This window comes from Silurus aristotelis, assembly GCF_946808225.1.
Source record: "Silurus aristotelis genome assembly, chromosome: 27".
Classification (NCBI taxonomy): domain Eukaryota; kingdom Metazoa; phylum Chordata; class Actinopteri; order Siluriformes; family Siluridae; genus Silurus; species Silurus aristotelis.
The window spans coordinates 10070028-10091669 of record NC_139600.1 but is presented as its reverse complement, the minus strand read 5'-3'; the positions used below and the strand labels follow the sequence as shown (position 1 = coordinate 10091669).

Here is a 21642-nt window from a genome sequence, read left to right as displayed (position 1 = left end):
TTTCTTTTCTAATGTCAGAAGCTGGAAACTGCAGCAAAACTTTCTTGACAAATAATGCTTACTCTGATTGATAATATGATTTATCTTGATGCAGTTCGGAAAGGGAACTTTGCTGTGCAGGTGAATTTGGTCTATTTATGCTGCCTACTATGGCACACACAAGTGCTCATCAGTCAGAAGCGATTTCTGCGTATACACCTTTATTCTGCTCATTCTTGCAGCTCTTTAACCAATGCTCGCTTTAAGGTATAAAATCATGCAGATACACAGCAAACATTTTAGGGAAAAAAAAAGTGAGCTTTTTGATTAATGGCGGTTGGTGTGGGATAGCATTTTAGAAACTGCTGATCTGCTAAAGTTTTCTTGCTTAACAGAGTTTGCACAGAGTGGAGCGGAAAACAAAAAACATCTGGTGAGCAGCAGTTCTGTGCCCGGATGATGTTTTTAGCATCTTCACCTGTTTAGAATTTTTTTTTTTTTACCTTATAGGGACTAATGTGATTTTCTGCTGCTGCAGCATAAAATCAGCGCTGTATTAAGTTTCCTGACCATTGTTGCAAAGCGTTGTTATTTGTAACTATGGACATCCTGTATGCCATTGACTGGAATGTTATTATTTACTTGTTTGTTTGTTTGTTTGTTTTAAACATTTAGCATTTAAGGGAGATACAAGTTAGTATTTTTACAAACAATACAGCAAGGAAATATTAAATGTTGCATGATTGTAGGGCTTAAAAAAGGATATATATTTATATATACAGTAAGGAAAATAAGTATTTGAACACCCTGCTATTTTGCAAGTTCTCCCACTTAGAAATCATGGAGGGGTCTGAAATTGTCATCGTAGGTGCATGTCCACTGTGAGAGACATAATCTAAAAAAAACAATCCAGAAATCACAATGTATGATTTTTTAACTATTTATTTGTATGATACAGCTGCAAAAAAGTATTTGAACACCTGAGAAAGTCAATGTTAATATTTGGTACAGTAGCCTTTGTTTGTAATTACAGAGGTCAAACGTTTCCTGTAGTTTTTCCCCAGGTTTGCACACACTGCAGGAGGGATTTTGGCCCACTCCTCCACACAGATCTTCTCTAGATCAGTCAGGTTTCTGGCCTCCAAAGATTCTCTATTGGGTTTAGGTCTGGAGACTGTATAGGCCACGCCAGAACCTTGATATGCTTCTTACAGAGCCACTCCTTGGTTATCCTGGCTGTGTGCTTCGGGTCATTGTCATGTTGGAAGACCCAGCCTCGACCCATCTTCAAGGCTCTAACTGAGGGAGGGAGGTTGTTCCCCAAAATCTCGCAATACATGGCCCGGTCATCCTCTCCTTAATACAGTGCAGTCGCCCTGTCCCATGTGCAGAAAAACACCCCCAAAGCATGATGCTACCACCCCCATGCTTCACAGTAGGGATGGTGTTCTTGGGATGGTACTCTTCATTCTTCTTCCTCCAAACACGTTTAGTGGAATTATGACCCAAAAGTTCTATTTTGGTCTCATCTGACCACATGACTTTCTCCCATGACTCCTCTGGATCATCCAAATGGTCATTGGCAAATTTAAGACGTGCCTGGACATGTGCTGGTTTAAGCAGGGGAACCTTCCGTGCCATGCATGATTTCTAACCATGACGTCTTAGTGTATTACCAACAGTAACCTTGGAAACGGTGGTCCCAGCTCTTTTCAGGTCATTGACCAGCTCCTCCCGTGTAGTTCTGGGCTGATTTCTCACCTTCCTTAGGATCATTGAGACCCCACGAGGTGAGATCTTGCATGGAGCCCCAGTCCGAGGGAGATTGACAGTTATGTTTAGCATCTTCCATTTTCTAATGATTGCTCCAACAGTGGACCTTTTTTCACCAAGCTGCTTGGCAATTTCCCCGTAGCCCTTTCCAGCCTTGTGGAGGTCTTCAATTTTGTCTCTAGTGTCTTTGGACAGCTCTTTGGTCTTGGCCATGTTAGTAGTTGGATTCTTACTGATTGTATGGGGTGGACAGGTGTCTTTATGCAGCTAACGACCTGAAACAGGTGCATCTAATTTAGGATAATAAATGTAGTGGAGGTGGACATTTTAAAGGCAGACTAACAGGTCTTTGAGGGTCAGAATTCTAGCTGATAGACAGGTGATCAAATACTTATTTGCAGCTGTATCATACAAATAAATAGTTTAAAAATCATATATTGTGATTTCTGGATATGTTTTTTTTAGATTATGTCTCTCGCAGTGGACATGCACCTACGATGACAATTTCAGACCCCTCCATGATTTCTTAGTGGGAGAACTTGCAAAATAGCAGGGTGTTCAAATACTTATTTTCCTCACTGTATATACAGTATATATGTAATTTTTATTTATCTTACAATAGTGATATGATAAAACGTACAAAATAATTTGAGTTTTGCATGGCCGCCAAGAATATCATTGAGTATATATATATATATATATATATATATATATATATATATATATATATATATATATATATATATATATATATATATATTTTTTTTTTTTTTTTTTTTTTTCTGTAAAAATTACTTTAAACATGAATAACAAGAAATGGCTGTTCTCACCTTTTTCTTCTTGATCAGTAATGATATTTGATGGAGGTTATTTTTAAATTAAAAACATGTAACCCAAATTACAAAAAAAAAAAAATGAATAGCCTAAAATTAATAATGAGAATTAAAATGAAGAATAAATTACATAAAATACAACTTTTTTAAAACCAATATTAATTTCTTGAAGTGCACCTTGCAAAAATAAAAAAAATAAAAAATTGTTTGATGGATTAATACATTTTCAAACATGAAATGCAAGTTAATGTTTTGTTTTTTTCTAGATCCAAATTGTATTTATTAATTTTTTTGTTGTTTTTTTTTTTTTTTAAGAATTTTCCAAATGTTACATGGGGTACATGGCTTAGCAAAAATAAAAGCATCCTTAGAATACATTTATCCATATTTATTTATTAGGTAGCATATTCAGGGCTCTGGAAAATTGACTATTTTTCCTAAAGGTATATAAAAGAAAAATATACAGTGATGAATTCCTGCTCAATTTGTTGCTAAACTAAATCCATGTACCATAACATAATAACTACTCCTGTCATTCATCATGTTAGTCGTGGTATAGTCCCTGGTATAGAGGAGTCAGTGAAGAAATATCAGTTTGTCAGTGTTTAGTAGTGTAATTAAAATTCAAATATTTACACAAATCAGTAGCTCCAGTTTCTGAGATTAGCTAAGGAAAGACATTTGTGACTGTTGAACACCGCAGGTGTTTCTAAATGAGAAGTATCCGTTGCGTTCTTGCAGGCGGTTCATTAATCTGTAGTGTCAGAAGAAGGCTTGTGAGTGGTCACAGCAGCGAGAAGTGAGACGCTTGTTCTTTGCTTGAGTACTCTGTTGGGGGCTTCTCGATATCATGATTGATGTTGTGGTGTTAGGTTTCATCTCACTATTCCACCAAATTAACATTATGAGAGAAATATAAAACCGCATGTCCTTGCAATTTCAACATTGAACTCAGCGCTATCTGTGGAGTTTATTTGGAGCGGGAAGCAATTTTAGCCTGCTAAAAATACAGCTGCAGCCATCAGAGAGGGCATTTCAGTGTCCTTTCTACGGTCACCACAGAATTGCTAACAGACACAGAAAATGATTGGAACTGTAAGTTATTGTGAGTAACAGTCTCACTTACTAGCAGGAAATATGAGGACTGGACCATCATAAAGTAACCCTGAAGGCAGCAAAGCGATGGGGCGTTTCACAACCATCTGTGTGACTGTTAAAGCCACCAGCCGGTGCAAGATGGGCAGAGTATGCTGACTGACAGCAGTTATAGCCATGGAGCCATGACACTACTGCCTTTGCTGGCCAAATTGGCTCTTGTATTTGTTTTAGCAACATATCTTGTTTAACATTGAAGTATTGCTTTTTAAACACACACAGTTACATCATTCTATCGTGCAAAGCTGCTGCACTAGGCCAGGTTTAGATATTTTTGTTATGATGTAATGAGTCTATGAGACGCCATTAGGGCGACAGTCATAAAAAATAAAAAATAAAAAAAAGCTCTCTTCTTCCATCTAGTGTTGTTTTTGGATATTGTCTCCAGTTCTAAATGAACAAATGAAGTGTATTAGTGCATTAAATCAGCACCAGTTTATTCTTTTCCCCCAAACCTTATGTCTCTTCCACAGAGTCCACAGTGTTGAGCTACGATGGCAGCATGTATCTGAAGATCATCATGCCGAGCACCATGCACACCGAGGCAGAAGACCTGGCCCTGCGCTTCATGTCCCAGCGAGCGTACGGTCTCCTGGTGGCCACCACCTCCAAAGAGTCTGCAGATACGCTTCGTCTAGAGCTGGACGGTGGACGAGTCAAGCTCCTCGTCAATCTGGGTAACCGTAACCGCCATTATCACCCTCAATCCTAATCATCATCCCTCTTTTCTTCTCCCAGTAAATTTGCTCTGGGTGTGTCATCTGACCCTATCCTCATCCTCTGCCCTCCTCAGGCCTTAAGCATCTTCCCACAATCAGTGCTGGATCACAGGGAATGTGCGCTTACTCTCGCCCTGTTACGTCCTAGTGTCACTCCGATGATTTTAGTTGTAATAGATACTTTGGCCAGCAGGTGGAGACCTTGACCAACTTTAATGCTAGGCTATTCTGAATCGAATTTACTAATTATGTATTTATTTGTACTTTTTGTACCACAGTTACATTTCATACATAACAATAATATTTAAATTTACATTTGTTAATAAAAAAATTCAAGTAAAATAATAATAATAATAATAATAATAATAATAATAATAATAATAATAATACATACATACATACATACATACATACATACATACATTTAAGTGTGAACATTTTTTGGGTCATCTTAGGGTAAAACATCACGGCTATTGACTTTGTAGCTCACTATACTTCTACAGCAGAGCCTCATAACAATGCATTTCCATAATGGTGAAATACAAAATCAGTTTTCAAGACATTCACATGCACGTCAGTGTGTGAGTTGTTATAACAGAGCCTAATGGCAGTTCATGTCACTTGACTAATGTGGCCTGCGACTTGACATCAAACTCAACTATAATACCATTTACAAAGGGACAACTATATATAGAAAGATAGATATAGATATAGATATAAATCGCTTCTCAAACCTTAATGTCAAGCTGTAATAACACCTGATATAGTATGCACTAGGCACAGGTAGTGTTATAACGCTTTCTGGTTGAGCTGCCGACTCTCATGATGGCTGTCCTTCTGGTGTGGAGGCTCACAATGATAGAGTTATAGATCGTCAGATGTCATGTGACATACGGCTGGAAGTCAGCTAGCGAGATGTTATAACACAACCTTATGTCGAATCAGGTGGTATGTCAAGTTGACATTAAAGCAATTGATAAAACTGAATTGCAAATATACACCTAGTATTGACAGGTGACTCATGTGCTTATGTCACCTGAGATATATTTATAACCTGGACGTTATTTAAGACTCAGGACGTTACAAGGCAGAGGTGTACTCATAGGGCTCTTTCCTTCTCTCTTTCTATCTATTTATCTCTTGCTCACTGGCTCGAGGCTCTGAAGATGGAACTTTTCATCCCTTCAATGGCTTGTATGTCTGCGGCCCTGAAGCGAACAGCCAGCGACCGGCTCAATGTCACCGTTTTTTGAACGCCTGTCGATTTCTCCTTAACCGCTAAGCTGCTGCTAATGCTAAGCCAAAAGCCTTTAATTACTTTAAGGTCTTAATTAGCAAACGGTAACTTGTAGCATATCATGCAGCAATTTGCATACAAGCAATTGACCACAGACATACTGAGCTTAGATGAAGCACTCAATACGTATTTAGAAGGATTAGATCAGTCAGAGAAAGTTATCCTGATTCAGGGGGAATATCAGTGCCCCTGTCAAGAGGATATTCCTCACACCAACCTTTCACATTTATTCATGTGTAAAGATTTCCAACTCTAGTTTTTTTTTTTTTTTCACACAAATTAATTGTGTACACTTACATGCATTTATTTTTACATGGATTTTTTTTTCTTATTGAATTTTTTGTTTGTTTCACATCCACATTTTTATATTTAAATTTGTATCTTTTTTCACAATTATTTTGTTTATTTTTACATACATGTATTTTCATGTGTCTTTTTCTGCTTTATTATTTATTTGTATTTTAATTATTATTTATTTGTGTTCTTGTGTACCCCCATATACAGTATTATTCACATGTGATCCTTCATCACAGTTCACCTATGTGTGTGGTGTTTTCCCTAAAGTGAATCTACAATGAAATTTGATTAAACATTATTACTCATATATTAATAACTTTGTAGCTAAAATATGCTGAAATGTATATGAGAGTAGGGTATTGTAGCACACCGTGCCTCTCGCTTCACACAGTGAGCCCGGTCGCTGGCTGTTTGTCATCACTACTCCGTAGCGGTTGACAGCTTTGAGATCTCACATCAGCCTTTCTAGCATGCACATGCAGGCTGCAGCCAGCAATTGGAGACAAAGATTTCCAAACGGAATAAACTCCATGAAGCTGCCACCATTACTGACATCTTCCAAGCTTTATATAACGTGCACGAAAAAATTATGAAATGTGTTTATTAGTATACACACCGAAATAATAAAGGTGCAGTTTGATAATATAAAAAAATAATAATCATCATTTCATGTCTATCTTAGCAAAACTGAGGTTTGAGCTCTCAGTCTGACGAGATGTTCGTCTCAGTTCTGAATCGAATACAAATCCATGCTGGAGCTTCTTGATTTTGATTATGTTAAGTGATTCTAGGGCCAATGTAGTGGCAAAACTATGGGTTATAGTCCCAGAATGCAATGCATTTATACAATTTAGTCTAATTAGTGATCTGTGAGATGATATGCATTAAAGTGTTATTAGCTTGAACATTTTGGGAGCTGATTGGTTTGGAATAAGGAGATGATCTGGGAAGGCTAAAGGAGTAAAACCCAGCTGCATCTCACTCTTGAAGTAAAGATGAATCCAAGGTAAACACCACTGGATTGGCACCACAATCAACAGAATACAAAAATGATACTAAAGTGAAAATAGACCCCACATTAAAAATAGACAGAGAAAGAGAGAGAGAGAGAGAGAGAGAGAGAGAGAGAGAGAGAGAGAGAGAGAGAGAGAGAGAGAGAGAAAAACTATATGGAGAAAACTATTGGGACACCTGAAGTGTTAAACCATTTGTGGTTCTTCCACATTCCATATGATCCCTTTGTATGTTGTAGAATTTAATTATCCCCCTTTTACGTAAACTAAGAGACCTAAACCTGTTCCCAACATGACAGTGCACCTGTGCACAAAGCCAGTTCTATAAAGATATGGTTTAGATGAGTTGGAGAGATCTTGAGTGGTCTGACCCCAATCCTACTATACACTATTGGGATGAATTAGAACACTGACTGCACTCTGGATGTTCTCATCCTCACCTAAATCATTACCTGACTTTAACACCCTGTGGTGTGTGTTCTGTGAAATGAGCACAAATATCCACACACACACTCCAAAATCTAATGCAACACACAGAAGAGTGGAAGTTAATTATAACAGCAGCGTGGTCATATGCCCGCCAACGTGTGTCCATATAGTGTAGATAAACAGATGTCATTTAGTGTGGATTACTTTTTTAAACTAACACATTTTGTCATATCACAAGTTGACCAGTAGGTGCCACTGTTCAGCACATAGTTTATATTTAAAATCTGAAATAGCAGGTCATAAAAAAAGAACTGCATCTGTGAGAGAAAAAAAAAATGTCAGATACTTAAATCCAATAGACAGAAATAAAATAATTAGGGAGATTTTTGGAAAACATTAGTTTTGTACAGCCCAAGACAATATTACAAACTGCTCCTTTAATATAACGTATATGGCATATAACATGGAGGAAAGTCAGGAGGAATTTGTTTTGGATGTAGGAGGCTGCATTTAAGGCTGAAGTGTGCAGATCACCCTTGCCTAAAGTTTCAGCTGGTGAATCCTCATTGCCCAAAGAGCTCCAGATATGGATTCATCTGTCAAAAAGAAATCAAAACATTAAATAAAATGTGGATCAGATTTAGAAAAAAAAAAAAAAATATATATATATATATATATATATATATATATATATATATATATATATATATATATATATATATATATATATATATATATATATATATATATGTATGTTTGAATTCATTCTTTAACTTTATCATAAATCATGTTGGTCTTGATTTTAAAACAGCTTGGCATTGATGAGATTTTGGAGCTTTTCTGGGCAAAATGGAGGGTATACAGAAATTATAAATAGTTGTGTAGGATAAGGGTGACTCTGACTCGAGGCGTGTCCCCGGGTAGTGGTCCAGCCTAATATAATGGATGTCTGCAGAATGTACCTTGAAGGATGTAAAATGTTGTTTTTTTTTCCCCTCTCTTGCTCTTTCTTCCTTTTTTATTTATTTTTTCTCTCTCTCTCTTTTCCTTCTATTGTTTCTCTTTGATTTGATCTCACCATCTCACTCTCTTTCCCACCAGATTGTATCAGGATAAACTGTAACCCCAGTAAGTGATATTCTAAGTGTTTATTGTAAATACAACACACTTTCTTTATTTTTCTTTCTTTCTTTCTTTCTTTCTTTCTTTCTTTCTTTCTTTCTTTCTTTCTTTCTTTCTTTCTTTCTTTCTTTCTTTCTCTCTCTCTCTCTCTCTCTCTCTCTCTCTCTCTCTCTATCTCTCTCTCTCTCTCTCTCTCTCTCTCTTTACACACATGCATTGGCTTTTTTGCTTTGGTAATTTGAATCTGAATCTGTGTTTCATACCATGAGTTAATATTGTGATGTTCACTCTAAGGTAAGTCTCATATCAAGGAGATACCTGTGTGTGTGTGTGTGTGTGTGTGTGTGTGTGTGTGTGTGTGTGTGTGTGTGTGTGTGTGTGTGTGTGTGTGTGTGTGTGTGTGTGTGTGTTTAATTGTGTCTAATTACACTGTTCAAAACATATTATATAAAAAGTTACAACTTTCAACAAAAAAACTACTTTTAAAACACTAAAATTAAGTATTTGAATAAAATGTTTTTTAATTATTCAATAGATTTTTAATTGAGTCAGCTATTGAATTGAGCCTATTTTTCTATTAGTAGTATTTATCTTTTAACGGTGCAATAATCTGGTTAAAATGCTTACTTGTACAAATAAGCAGGTAAAGAAAATAAAAAATAAAAAATAATACTTAAAGTTTGAGACCAAACCACAGAAAACATGTCTGTGTTTACATTAGCCTTAGGCACCTGTGTCAATTGCTCGGGTAAAAGTTGAAGTACTGATTAAACTTTTTTACTTAAGTGAATGTAAAGAGGTTTTGGCTCTGACATGTACTTAAGTAAAAAGTAGTTATTACTGCTACCTGTTTTAGCTGTTAACTGGACCTCACATCATATAAGATAGATAGATAGATAGATAGATAGATAGATAGATAGATAGATAGATAGATAGATAGATAGATAGATAGATAGATAGATAGATAGATAGATAGATAGATAGATGGATGGATGGATGGATGGATGGATGGATGGATGGATGGATGGATGGATGGATGGATAGATAGATAGATAGATAGATAGATAGATAGATAGATAGATAGATAGATAGATAGATAGATAGATAGATAGATAGATAGATAGATAGATAGATGGATGGATGGATGGATGGATGGATGGTCATGGGTTAATGTCAGTATCCCCACAAGGATGAGTTGGAGAGTTCGATTCCTGGTCGAGCTGGTTGCTGTGTTGGTAAATAAAACTTCTGGACCTTGTCCCCTCTGAAAACATTTCAATTCTGTCCTTTCTGTGTTGGATTAATTTCTTGATTTCCTGGTCTTTAATGAAAGATAACTCCACCAAATAAAAGGCACTTCTGTGGTAGCTCAGTGGGTTAAGGCTTGTGCCTGAACATGGTCCTTAATATAGTCCACGCTGGTGATAAGGTTTCAAAGCCAGTCCTACATGCCTTCTTTCTTACTGCGCTGGCATGAAACAAAGTATGAACCCTCCAAAAAGCACACACGCTTTTCAGCAGCGGTCACTCAGTGTTTTAAGGCTTGTGCCTCATCTAAACATGCTTCTCAGTCTGATCTCTTCGATGGTTTAGTGGGTTAAGGCTGGTGCATTGCTGATGGTGAGGATCAGGGTTTGAATCCTGCTTTCTGCCTGCTAGTTGTGATGTAGTTTATGTTCCTGCTTCCTTAATCTTTCTTTAGCTTTATATTCTTGTGTTGATGGTTTAAAGGTAGATAGACCTGCTCTAAACAACCTTCCTGGCCTGTCTTCCCTGATGGGTCAGTGGGTTAAATCAAGTTTCTTGCTTTTGGTGGGGTTCAGGGTTCGAATCCTGCTTTCTGTCTGCCAGTCACGATCAGGATTCATTTCCTACATCTTTCTTTAGCAATATATTTTTGTTTTTAATGGGTTGAAAAGAAAGATAGAGTTGCTCTAAATAAGATTCTAAGCCTGTCCTCACCAATGGTTCAATGGGTTAAGGTTGGTGTGTCCCTGGTGGTGGGGATCATGGTTTGATTCCTGGTTTTTTCCTGTTATTTACAATGTGGGTTCAACTTGTGCTACTTACATCTGTTTTCGCTTCCTACATCTTTCTTTACTGTTAAATTCTTGTGTTGAGGTTTGAAAAGAATGATAGACCTGCTCTGCTTCCCAGCCTGTTTTTTTCTGATGGCTTAGTGGGTTAAGGCTGGTACTTTGCTAATGTTGGTGGTCAGGGTTCAAACCTGGCTTTCTGTCTGCTAGTCATGAGGTAGGTTAAATTCCTGATTCCTACATCTTTATATTCTTGTTTTGATGGGTTAAAAAGAAAGATAGACCTGCTCTAAACAAGCTTCCCAGCTTGTCCTTCCTGATGGTTCAGTGGGTTTATGCTGGTGCCTTGCTAGTGGTGTGAATCAGGGTTCGAATCCTGCTTTATCCCTGCTAGTCACGTTATGGGTTTGCTTCCTACGTCTGTCTTTAGCATTATATTCTTGTGTTGATGGTTTAAAAGAAAAGATAGACCTGCTCTAAACAATCGTTGCAGCCGGTCCTTCCCGATGGTTCAGTGGGTTAAGACTGTTATTTGGTGTTGGTGGGGTTCAGGGATCGAATCCTGCTTTCTGTGTTTCTGTCTGGTCTGAATTGCTTGCTTTGAAGCATGGAACAAACGATAAACCCCCCCAAAAAACGAAGGACTATTGTGGGACTTGATGGCTTTGTGATAAAAGCCTTGCCTCTGAGTTCAGAGGTTGCTGGTTCGAATCTGGCTTGTCCCCACACTGGGTAAGCTGTGTGGAAAGTAGTGTCTGGTGATTAATGAGGTAGTTGACTGCAAACAAAGGCTGTGACTACTAGCTGCTTCACAGTCTCAGAAAAAGTGAGGGTGATAGGTTTTTGGCAGAATTTTTCCCTATATGCAAAACTAAGTCGATACTTTTTTGAACGTTTTTGCTTCATAACCCCCTGTTTTCAGTTTCTCAGACGCCGGGGGGGCAGATGCCCGGATATTGCCCCCCTGCTTCAGGATACGCCCTCCGAAACCACATCCAACCTTCCACGCAGCCATTTCTGACACCTTCCTTACTACGGCCACCGAAACCTTCCACAACCTTAACTTTGAGCTTTGGCCGGGGTTTGAACCGGCAACCTCTCAACCCAGAGGTAAAGCTCTTCCAATTGAGCCACAGGATATCCTGCAAGAACCTGATTTTTAAGACCTTTTTTGGTTCTTTTTAAAAACTTTTTAAACAAGCTAAAGAAAAGCTAAGGGGTAGGAATCGAACCGGGTGAGTCAGATAGCAGCGACCACGTCACTGACCATTACACCAACACAGGAGAGGCAAACAAGCCTTTGCTTATTGGACTCTTGGCTTTTCTATAGTTAGGAGACCAGTGTTTTCTCTTAGATCATGATGGTAGAGGGTCAAAACATCTCCTTCCTGTACATTCTCTCAGTAACTCGAAGTCTATGAGAAGTGACTCAGGTACAATAACCACATCTCCAACACCTGCACCACTGATATACCATGATTTACCAGCAACCAATTTTAATGACCTTTTATTGTTCTGTTTTTAAAAACTTCTTATAATGTTCAATATGAAACTAGAGGTAAGAATTGAACCAGGGAAGTATTTCATCATAGATCGCTAATGGCATTACTTCAAAACTCAAAACTTTGTTAGACATGAAAATAAGCAGGAAAGACAGAGACAAAGAGACACAGACACAGACACAGCTTTACAAAGAGTGAGAAACAAAACGAGAGACAGCAAGAGAGAGACATATACAGTGAGACAGAGACATTTACTAAAAGAGACACAGAGACAATTAGATAGAGAAAATAGAGAGACAAAGATAGCGAGATATAGCCACTTCCTGTTGGAAGTGTTTATCCCGAGCGACTCTTAATGATCTCATTTACTAAATGAGCAGTAGTGAGTTAAGTGCTTGCTCAGGTGCCCAAAACTGGCAGCTTGGAGGTGTTAAACATGTATCATATGTACAGCATGTGATATATATGTAAGCATATGTACAGTGATTAAATATAAAGGCTATATCAGTGCAGAGACGTGTGGACATCATTAAGAGCCTTTGCTATGTTTCCACACGGACAGTTAATGAGGTGATACCGGAGAGACTGCACCTCTTCAAGTCAAGTCAGGAAGCTTATATATAGAAAATTATAGACATTTTACAGATTTGAATGATGTATTGTTTTTATCTGTACGATTAATAAAGACAGTAATTTAAGTTTGTGTCGCCATTATGAGGGAAAAACCCACAAAACGCCACCCAGAGGGTAAATTGTGAGAATCATGGCGGATTTTGGTGTTTGATTTGAGACTCAGAAATAAAACAAAAGTTTACTGATTACAAATATTTTATCTGGAGTTAATTTATTTATTTTATATCTAAATAAAGAAAGGAAAAACTTTTTTGCCATTTAAATAATAATTTTGACAGCCATATATATATATATATATATATTAATACAAAACTAATGTTGTTACCTAATGAATGTATCCAGGCTGAAGATCCACATATAGAACACAAGCAGAGAAAAGATGATGATGATCAGGAATGTGTCTGTTCTCAGTCATGTTTACATCACTGACTCCCTCTGTCTCATCCACATTAACCCCAAACTTCTTACTGCCTTCTGTGGTGAGTGAGAGTCCGTACTTTATACACCAGTGGATTGAACGGGCAATGACAGGAAATCGGTTGTTCGGCTGAAATCGGCGCAGTGTAAATAAAAAAAATAATATTCCACCAAATCAATGGATTAAAACTAAAGTAACGAGTCTGTTTTGAAAATGTAAGAGGTAAAAAGTACAGATATTTGTGTAAAAATGTAATGAGTAAAAGTAAAAAGTTGTCTGAAAAATAAATAGTGGAGTAAAAATACTGATACCGAAAAAATCTACTTAAGTACAGTAACGAAGTATTTGTACTCCGTTACTTCCCACCTCTGGTCAATTGGGAAAAGAAAAAAAAATCACACACTGTGTGCAAACAACGAACCTGTTGGAAAAATAGGACGATAAACAATAGGATTGCTCTGATTGAATTGTTTGGATAGCTTGAATTACATCAACTAGCTACTTTTTACAATACAAAGAAAAAAGAGAGAAGGCAAACTAAACCATTCTCGTTCAGTCGTATGAGCTTCAGTCTCTCATGCTCCCAGTGTTTTAACTAGCCTTCAAAACAACCAAATAGTCAAGGTTACAAAGAAGTGGTGTCATGATGGTCCTTGCTAATGCTAACGTTAGCTGAAGCAGTTAGCTCTCCTGGGTTTGGGCTTAAAGGATAAATTAATTATTGAAATCAATCTTGTCAACTCCTAAGAACCACCTAATTAACTGTTAAAGAGCTTGACAGATTGAATTGACTTTCTTTTGACATTTTAGTAGCGATTCCTGGGGTGGAGTGGAGAAATGTGTCCTTTTGTTTGTATGCTAATTCATGTATTAATTAGTTTGTTAATTTATGGAGTGACCTGAAATTGTCTTTTTTAAGGGGTGGTGTTTTTGTGGTTTTTTCCACTTACTTTCTTGCTTATTCTATGCTTGTCAGTGCATTAATCCTATTTACACATCTTGTGAACATGTGTCTTTAAACATGTCTCACTGTTTCAAGCAAACCCAGTAGATGACCAGTAGGTGACACTGTAGGTTACTCAATTATTTATCTGAAAAAAAAAATAAATAAATAAAAAAAAAAAATACACCCCAAGGCTGTAGATGTACAAACAGCATCACTGATGAAACACATGGCCTGTAAAACCACACAAGACCTGAGGCTTTGACATCTGACTAGCAGGAAAAAGGAATGAGGAATCACAGAAATATGATTATTTGGAGCCCGAACTGATAATACTGCAGGTTCTGGTTATATTATTGAAGAAAGCACATGCCTAAAGTTAATCTGTATGTTTGATGTAACATGGTGGTGTATCCTACCTGGCATTTCTCAAAGTCAATACGGTCTTTCCTCGCTCATTCCCTTTTTCACACTCACACAGAGAGGCATTCTAACACGACATATGTTTGCATCACGATGTCGCGACAACCTGCTGCCTGTGTCACCCCCTTTAACCTCACCAAGAAGATAGAGGTAAAAAGTGAGCTGAGAGATACAGAGAGACAGTCTGAGGTTCTTGTAGGCGTTATTGCTCCTCTGCATGGGGGGCTGAGGGTTGAGTCATGTCTCTCTGCATGGAGTGTCACACTGTCCTGCAGTCCACCTCAACATACCACAGGTGATAATTAGCTACAAGACCACACACTTGGAAAAGAGATTAAAATTCAATAGCAAACCAACACAAATATATTTTTTTTTACTTCTTTTAGTTTTTAACATTTAATAAGTACATAAAATATTTACATTCTGAAATGGAATTCATGTTTCTTCTCCAAATGGTGGATGAAGTTCACAAACTATGTACTTGAGTAAAAGTAGAGATTCAGTAGGTAAAATATGACTCCAGGAAAAGTGACTAATTAAACTTGAGTAAAAGAACAAAAGTATTTGCCTTCAAATGTACTTAAGTAGCCAAAGTACTATGATTTATTATGGATATAATGTTGCTTTTATCATTTTTGTTACAAGACTATTAATCAACTCAGTTTATGTATTTAAAAAAATTTAATAAATAATACTCCAATACATTCTCCAAACTGTCTTCCTTCGTGGCTCCTTTTATACTCTTCATTCTTCTCCATGGGGTGAAGATTTGGCGCTCTCTCTTCATTAGGCTCCAGCCGTGTTTTGTTGTGTCGCTCCGCCCCCTGGCCATGTGCGGCATAACTTTTCATAACACGGGTGCTGAAATGGCGCTGTCCATTCAGCACCCGCCCTGCTGTCGTGTTCGGAGAGCTTGTCTGTTGTTGTGTGCGGGACTTGAGGCCGATGTCACAAATGATATTAATGAGTCTAACACTGATTGAAATCTATTAACGTTATCATGAGCCTAAAACCTTCAGTTCAACTAAACAAAAATGTATTTTCAAAATTTGTATACATTTTCAACAAAACAATCACGCAAATAAGACCACGTGTGTTGTGAAAATTTAGGTGTCAGGAGATTCCCCCATCATTTATTCAGGGCATTATTTCAGGGCATGCTGTTATAAGCAAATAATCAACAATGAGCTGATGTGACAATGTCCATCATTTCGAAAAGTTACCACCTCAAAGTTAATTTTATATACTGTATATATATATATATATATATATATATATATATATATATATATATATATATATATATATATATATATATATATAAGAGAGAGAGAGAGAGAGAGAGAGAGAGAGAGAGAGAGAATGTTTTAATTTATTGTATTTGCACATTTCTATCTAAAATTATTTTTTATAAAATGTCCACAAAGCAAATAAGTTCCTACTGTATTGTCAGCTTTTAACAGCAAAAACTGCATCCTAGCATGAAAATCCTCTGTCATGAAGACTCTCCTATTGTTATTACAAAGTGTCAAATCTGGACACTTCTTCATAAAAAATGTTATATGAAGCTTGGCTATTTCAATAAATGATTTTGCATTTATTCAAATTATTTATTTATTTATTTGATTTATTATTTGAACTTTGGCTCATCATCAGAGGATGAATTAAATTTCACCCAAAACAACCTTTTGACCAGATCGGATTCAAGTATTTGACAGCGTCGTGACACAGTGATACTTTGATAATCTCACAAACTGACTATATCAAAGCGTGGGTATCAAGTGTCTTATCAAACAAACACTGCAGGTAAAATGAATCTGGTTTTTAATGTCAGGAATGTAAACATCTATTACTGATATACTGGGAAGTAATGTGTTAGTGAATACATATACTGGTTGTGATATACAGAATCTATTTTTATGTCAACAATATTTGCATAGTGTTTACACAAGTACCTGCGAATCTCATTCAATATCCGAATGAAGTCAGTGTGGTTACAGCAGGCCTGTCTACAGTCATTATAAACAGCATGTCAGGGTGAGAAATCCATTTGTTTTGTGTAGTTCACATTGCTCTAGATGTGAAAAATAATCATGTTATTGGTTGAACCTGAGCTCAAGCTTGAACCAGGTAAAGCAAAAACATATCTCTTTTTTTTGTTGTTGTCATTTTGTGGTGTTTTAATGCACAGATTTACATGAAAACATAAAAAAACAGTCACAAAAACACTGCTCTCTTAGGTAATGTGGTAATAATAATAATAATAATAATAATAATAATAATAATAATAATAATAATAATAATAGTAATAATAATAATAATTGTAGTAGTATTTTCTCTTACTGTCTTAAATATACGTCCTGAAAAAACACTCCATGGTTTCATTTTATTTCATTGATTGCTATAACTAACTAGTTCACTAACCAACTAAATAAATAAATACAATTATTTAAAAAAAATTATTAGCACCCCTTAACTGAATAATTATAATGAAAACATGTAGCATAAATGGTCATTTTTCACAGAAACGTTTAAAAATATTTACTCTAATAATGCAATAATAATCTCTTAATACCTGAATAGCATTTTATGTGATTCTCTTAAAGACATTTCAAAATGGCAAAAAAATTCTTAAATAAATCAATTACATATAATACAGAAAAAAGAGCACTAATATGCATAAATGGTGAATAGCACCGATTCTCTCAAAAGCATTTGTACCAAAGTAAAAGAAAGAAAAAAAGTCTACAGTTCATTTCATCAATAGTTGTGAAAAATTGGGGGAAAAAAATCTAATAAACAATAAGAGAACAACCCTGCCACACCCAATCCATCCTGCCCCAAAGAGAAAAAAACAAAAACAAAATAAACAAAATCCCTAAGAGTTTGTAGCTGTCAACAAAAAGAAATCACCATCCAAAAAAAGCTATAGGTGCTAATCTTTACTGCATTTGTAAATTGTATTTAGATACAATTTTAGGTGTCCTATTTTTTGTCCTTTTTTACCTTGATGTTTGGTTAAAAAAAAATAATAATAAAAAAGGGGTATTGTTTGCTCTGAAATGATGCAAAGCTAAATGTTTGGCTAAAGACTTGCAATATGATGAACAGAAACACGTATCTTAATCAACATGGAAATGTCTGCAGCTCCTATATCTATTATTTGCAAAGACCAGATCATGAACTAACCAAGGACAGCAGTCCACACACGATAACCTAATAATATAAAGGATCTTGAAACATTGTGCATGAAGAGTGCTCCAATATCCCTTGATACATGTCTTTAATTGTCCAACAGTATCAGTTATTACAGGAAGAGACTCTTTCTTCCTGTAGGCTTTAAACTTTCCGGGAAACAAAGATTTCTATCTGATAGGTTCAGTATGGAATGTTAAAAAATAATAATACTGAACAAAGCAATTCTCAAAAACCTCTTATTTATTGACTTACAAAAGCAAAGTAGGAAGTTAAAAGCAGTAAAATCATTACCAGGGGAGATGGTTTAATAGGTGGCATTGTGCCAAAAGTGCTTTCTACCACCACCACGACATGCACCTCATACTTGCTCTGTGAGTTGTAATGTCTGTTTGGCCAGAAGAAGTTTCCACTCCTCCTCTTCAACCACTGCCATCTTTATTTCTCTGAAAGGGTCTTCGATGACCGGCTTAAATTAAGTGTGACATGCCAGGCTTAGTCTTTTTTTTTTTTTTCACTTTCTCCAGCAATCAAATTTAAAATCAGAACTGAAAGAAGTAATGGAATGTAATATACAAAGAAAAAAAAAAAAAAAAAAACGAGAAAGGAAAATACAATATTTTTAAATTTAAAAAATTAATGTTTTATTTATAAAGTTTGATCAAGACTGCCAGCCTTCTAGCAATTTTGCCAGGCAGGGCAAGATCATTCCACAACCTCTGTGCCAGGACAGAGAAGGGTCAGGACAGTGCTTTAAATCTGAGACAGTCAGCTACAAGAATCCATTTGAGGGAACAAAAGCAATGGGGTAGTGAGGTGGATCTTGTAGAGGTTAAACTTTTGATTTGACTTCTGTGGTAAATAGTCAGATCCTCCTCATAATGTAGAAGCTCGCATGCTGAGTTAGTTTAGCAATGTGCAGCAGGAAGAATAGATTTTTATTTGTATAGCACTTTAACAATATACATTGCCTCAAAGCAGTTTTAGACAGTTAGCAGCTTTACACAGATAAGTATAGATGGTTTCTAGCATTAAGGGGTAATGCAAAATGGTTGAATCTGATATTTGTCCATGGGGATGACAAGATCAGGTCAGACTTGCTTAGCTTTTTAGTGGGGTCTCTGATTAAAAACATTGTCAAAAAACCACTTTTATAAAATTTGAGGACACCAATATTCTCCATTTTATAGCTGTTGCTGCTAACTAGGTGAATTACTATCAGGTTGTCCTTGGCCCATCAGCAATTTCAAATTAATTTGATGTGGACTGTACTAACTGTATTGTACGACATGCAGAATTAGTTGATGAGCATGGTTATGACAGACCACTGATGGTTTGTATCATGCCGCCATTCGATTATCCAAATAGTCTTATCAATGCACTATAATGCAATCCCTAATTTGCTGTTTCAATAATTCGCACACTTCTGAGAAGGCTTTCCACTAGATTTTATGGCATTAGCAGCCACAGGAGCATTAGTAAGTTCAGGCACGTAGGTTGAGTGTGGAGGTGCCTGGAGTTTTAAATCATCATAAAGGTGTTCAATGGGAACAGAGGCATTGCCATGCTGGAAGAGGTTTGGGCCTTTTAGTTACATTGAAGGAAAAGTAATGCTACAGCAATCAAAGACATTCTAGAAAATTGTGTCCTTCAGATATTGTAGCAACAGTTTGAGGAAGATCCACATATGGGTGTGATGGTCAAATGTTCTCAAACTTTTGGCCATGCTGTTCAGTGTGAATTTCTAAATATCTACTGTTTTTCCATGCATTTATCATTTTTCATACATGAATATTAATATATGTATATTAATGTTATTTTAATTTTACTCAAGCATTTTCTTTTAATTAGACAGCAGAGAAAACAACCTACACATTTAATATAAACAAACAAATTAAAAAGACTGTGAATATGAAAACACACCACAACCCTGCATGGGGTTCAAAGTGACCCCATCCACCAGAACAGACCATAGCCAGTATTAACAGTATTGACTCTAGGACTGTAGTCTTGTTCAGTAAAGACACTGTGTCTTTGGCTAGTCCAGATAAAAAGGAAGAGCTTGTGACATAAAGTGATACAATGAGAGGGTGCAACCTCAGATTGAAGGCAAGCCATTTTCATACAGTTCAAGTCTTACTAATCTACCTTTCCATTCGATTTTCAATTTCGTTCTAGCACTGTCCTTTATCTGATTAGCCATCTGCTGCTCTGCCACCTCTATCAACCCGCCATTGTCATCGGCCTCAAAGAGCAGACCTGTGTCAGGGCATGATAGTGGATTTAAGTGTTTACCAACTATGACCTGAAAGCGTTACTGTTCTGACAGAAAAGGTGACAGTCTTAGATAAATGCTGATTAAAGATGTGTAAGTCTGCATTGTTATTAATTATATTTACTGTAGTTTTTTAAGTATTTTAAAGTCCTTGCAAATGATGTGAATTTTTTTTTGCTTACAATGTAGCAGTTTTTATATTGTTAGGACATTGACCTACAAATAAATTCATGTCATTCAAGGCACAAACTACCAAGCTATGCAAGTTCATGCCAAGTGTCCATTGGACATGCTAGTCATGTTTTTTTAGCAATGATATTTTCTAATTTGGTGGCCGTTCATTTACATAGTATGCAAAACCTAGTTTTGCAGACTAGCCCTAGAAGTTTTGGCACATTTATTTCCCAATTCCCAAACTGCGAATATTAAGATTAATAGACAATATGGCCACAACACACCAAAATGTTCTTGTTTTTTGTCTTTAGAGATTAAAACTTTAGTTGTAAAAATGAAAAGGCAAAAAAAAAATAAATTAAAATGACCTTCAAGGTAAAAAATAGAAAACCCATCCAGCTGAAACCCAAGAACAAATCTATATTCGTCATTTCTTTATTGACCACGCTGATAAATCATCTTCAGACCATTTTAAAATGATCCAAAGTAGAAATGAAATCCAGCAAATGTTTCCTGTAGCGGCTGATAAGACAATGCTAAGGAGAAACTTTATACCTTCTGCCGATAAAACAGTTGTCAAGGACAATTAAGGACAATGGTTTTGCAGTGTTCAAAAAATGTGTGTTTTTGCTATTTTGACACTCATCTTAAACTTCTTTTTGACACTCACTTATTCTGTTAATAATGATAACGTAAACAAAATATGGCGTGTTTCTTTATTCACAGGTCTACAGTTCCTCTAGAAGAGGATTATCTTCTAATCGCATGTTATCGCACAGTCAGAGCGTGTGACACGTATTAATCAGACCTAAAACTTCAAACACTCCTGCAATGATTTGCTTGTGTGTTTGGTTTGCTGTCTGATTGCAGCCTTGAACGTCTCTTAAACAGATTGTTAATGTAAAATTCTCCTATAAAAGATTTTAATCATTGTTTCTTCAGAAACTATAGGTTGTCCAGGTCCTGACACAACACTGCAGCTCTAAATCATGATGGCATTATTTTGAGGTGCAATTTATTTATTTATTTTCTAAATGATAGATTTGTCTTATTTGTCAAGAGAATTTTGTCCCAGAAAAGCATTGTTGGGTATCAAGGTGATCTTTTGCAAATATAGAATATGTACTGTTTTTTTTGGAGGGTTGTGGGTTGTCCATAAGCAGCAGTCTCAGTATAGGTGTGATTTATAGAGAACATATTACCCTTTAATCGGTCCTTGGGGTCTATATGACCCCAATCGACTTTTCCTTGATTAAAAAAAAGGGTTCCCTTCATCTGAGTGGAATAATATTTTGTGACTTTTCCTACATAATCTATCTATACACACACAAAAAAACTGGGCTTGATTCGGTTGTTCTGAAGGTATGTAAAAAAATGTTTTACACTTCTGGTCTTCGGGGTCAATATGACCCCACATTGAAATGAA

At 36.3% G+C, this 21642-nt stretch overlaps 1 protein-coding gene across 11 annotated transcripts in view; it reads left to right on the top strand.

The window, feature by feature from the left end:
* nrxn2b (neurexin 2b) overlaps window positions 1–21642 on the top strand; it is a 664725-nt gene that overhangs the window by 353359 nt on the left and 289724 nt on the right. For 10 of the 11 annotated variants that reach the window (XM_083532478.1, XM_083532485.1, XM_083532477.1 and 7 more), the window contains 2 exons: window positions 4214–4417; window positions 8597–8623. In XM_083532478.1, coding sequence (XP_083388604.1) covers window positions 4214–4417; window positions 8597–8623 — 231 coding nt within the window. The remainder of the gene's footprint in view (window positions 1–4213; window positions 4418–8596; window positions 8624–21642) is intronic. The other variant, XM_083532482.1, reaches the window with a different exon arrangement.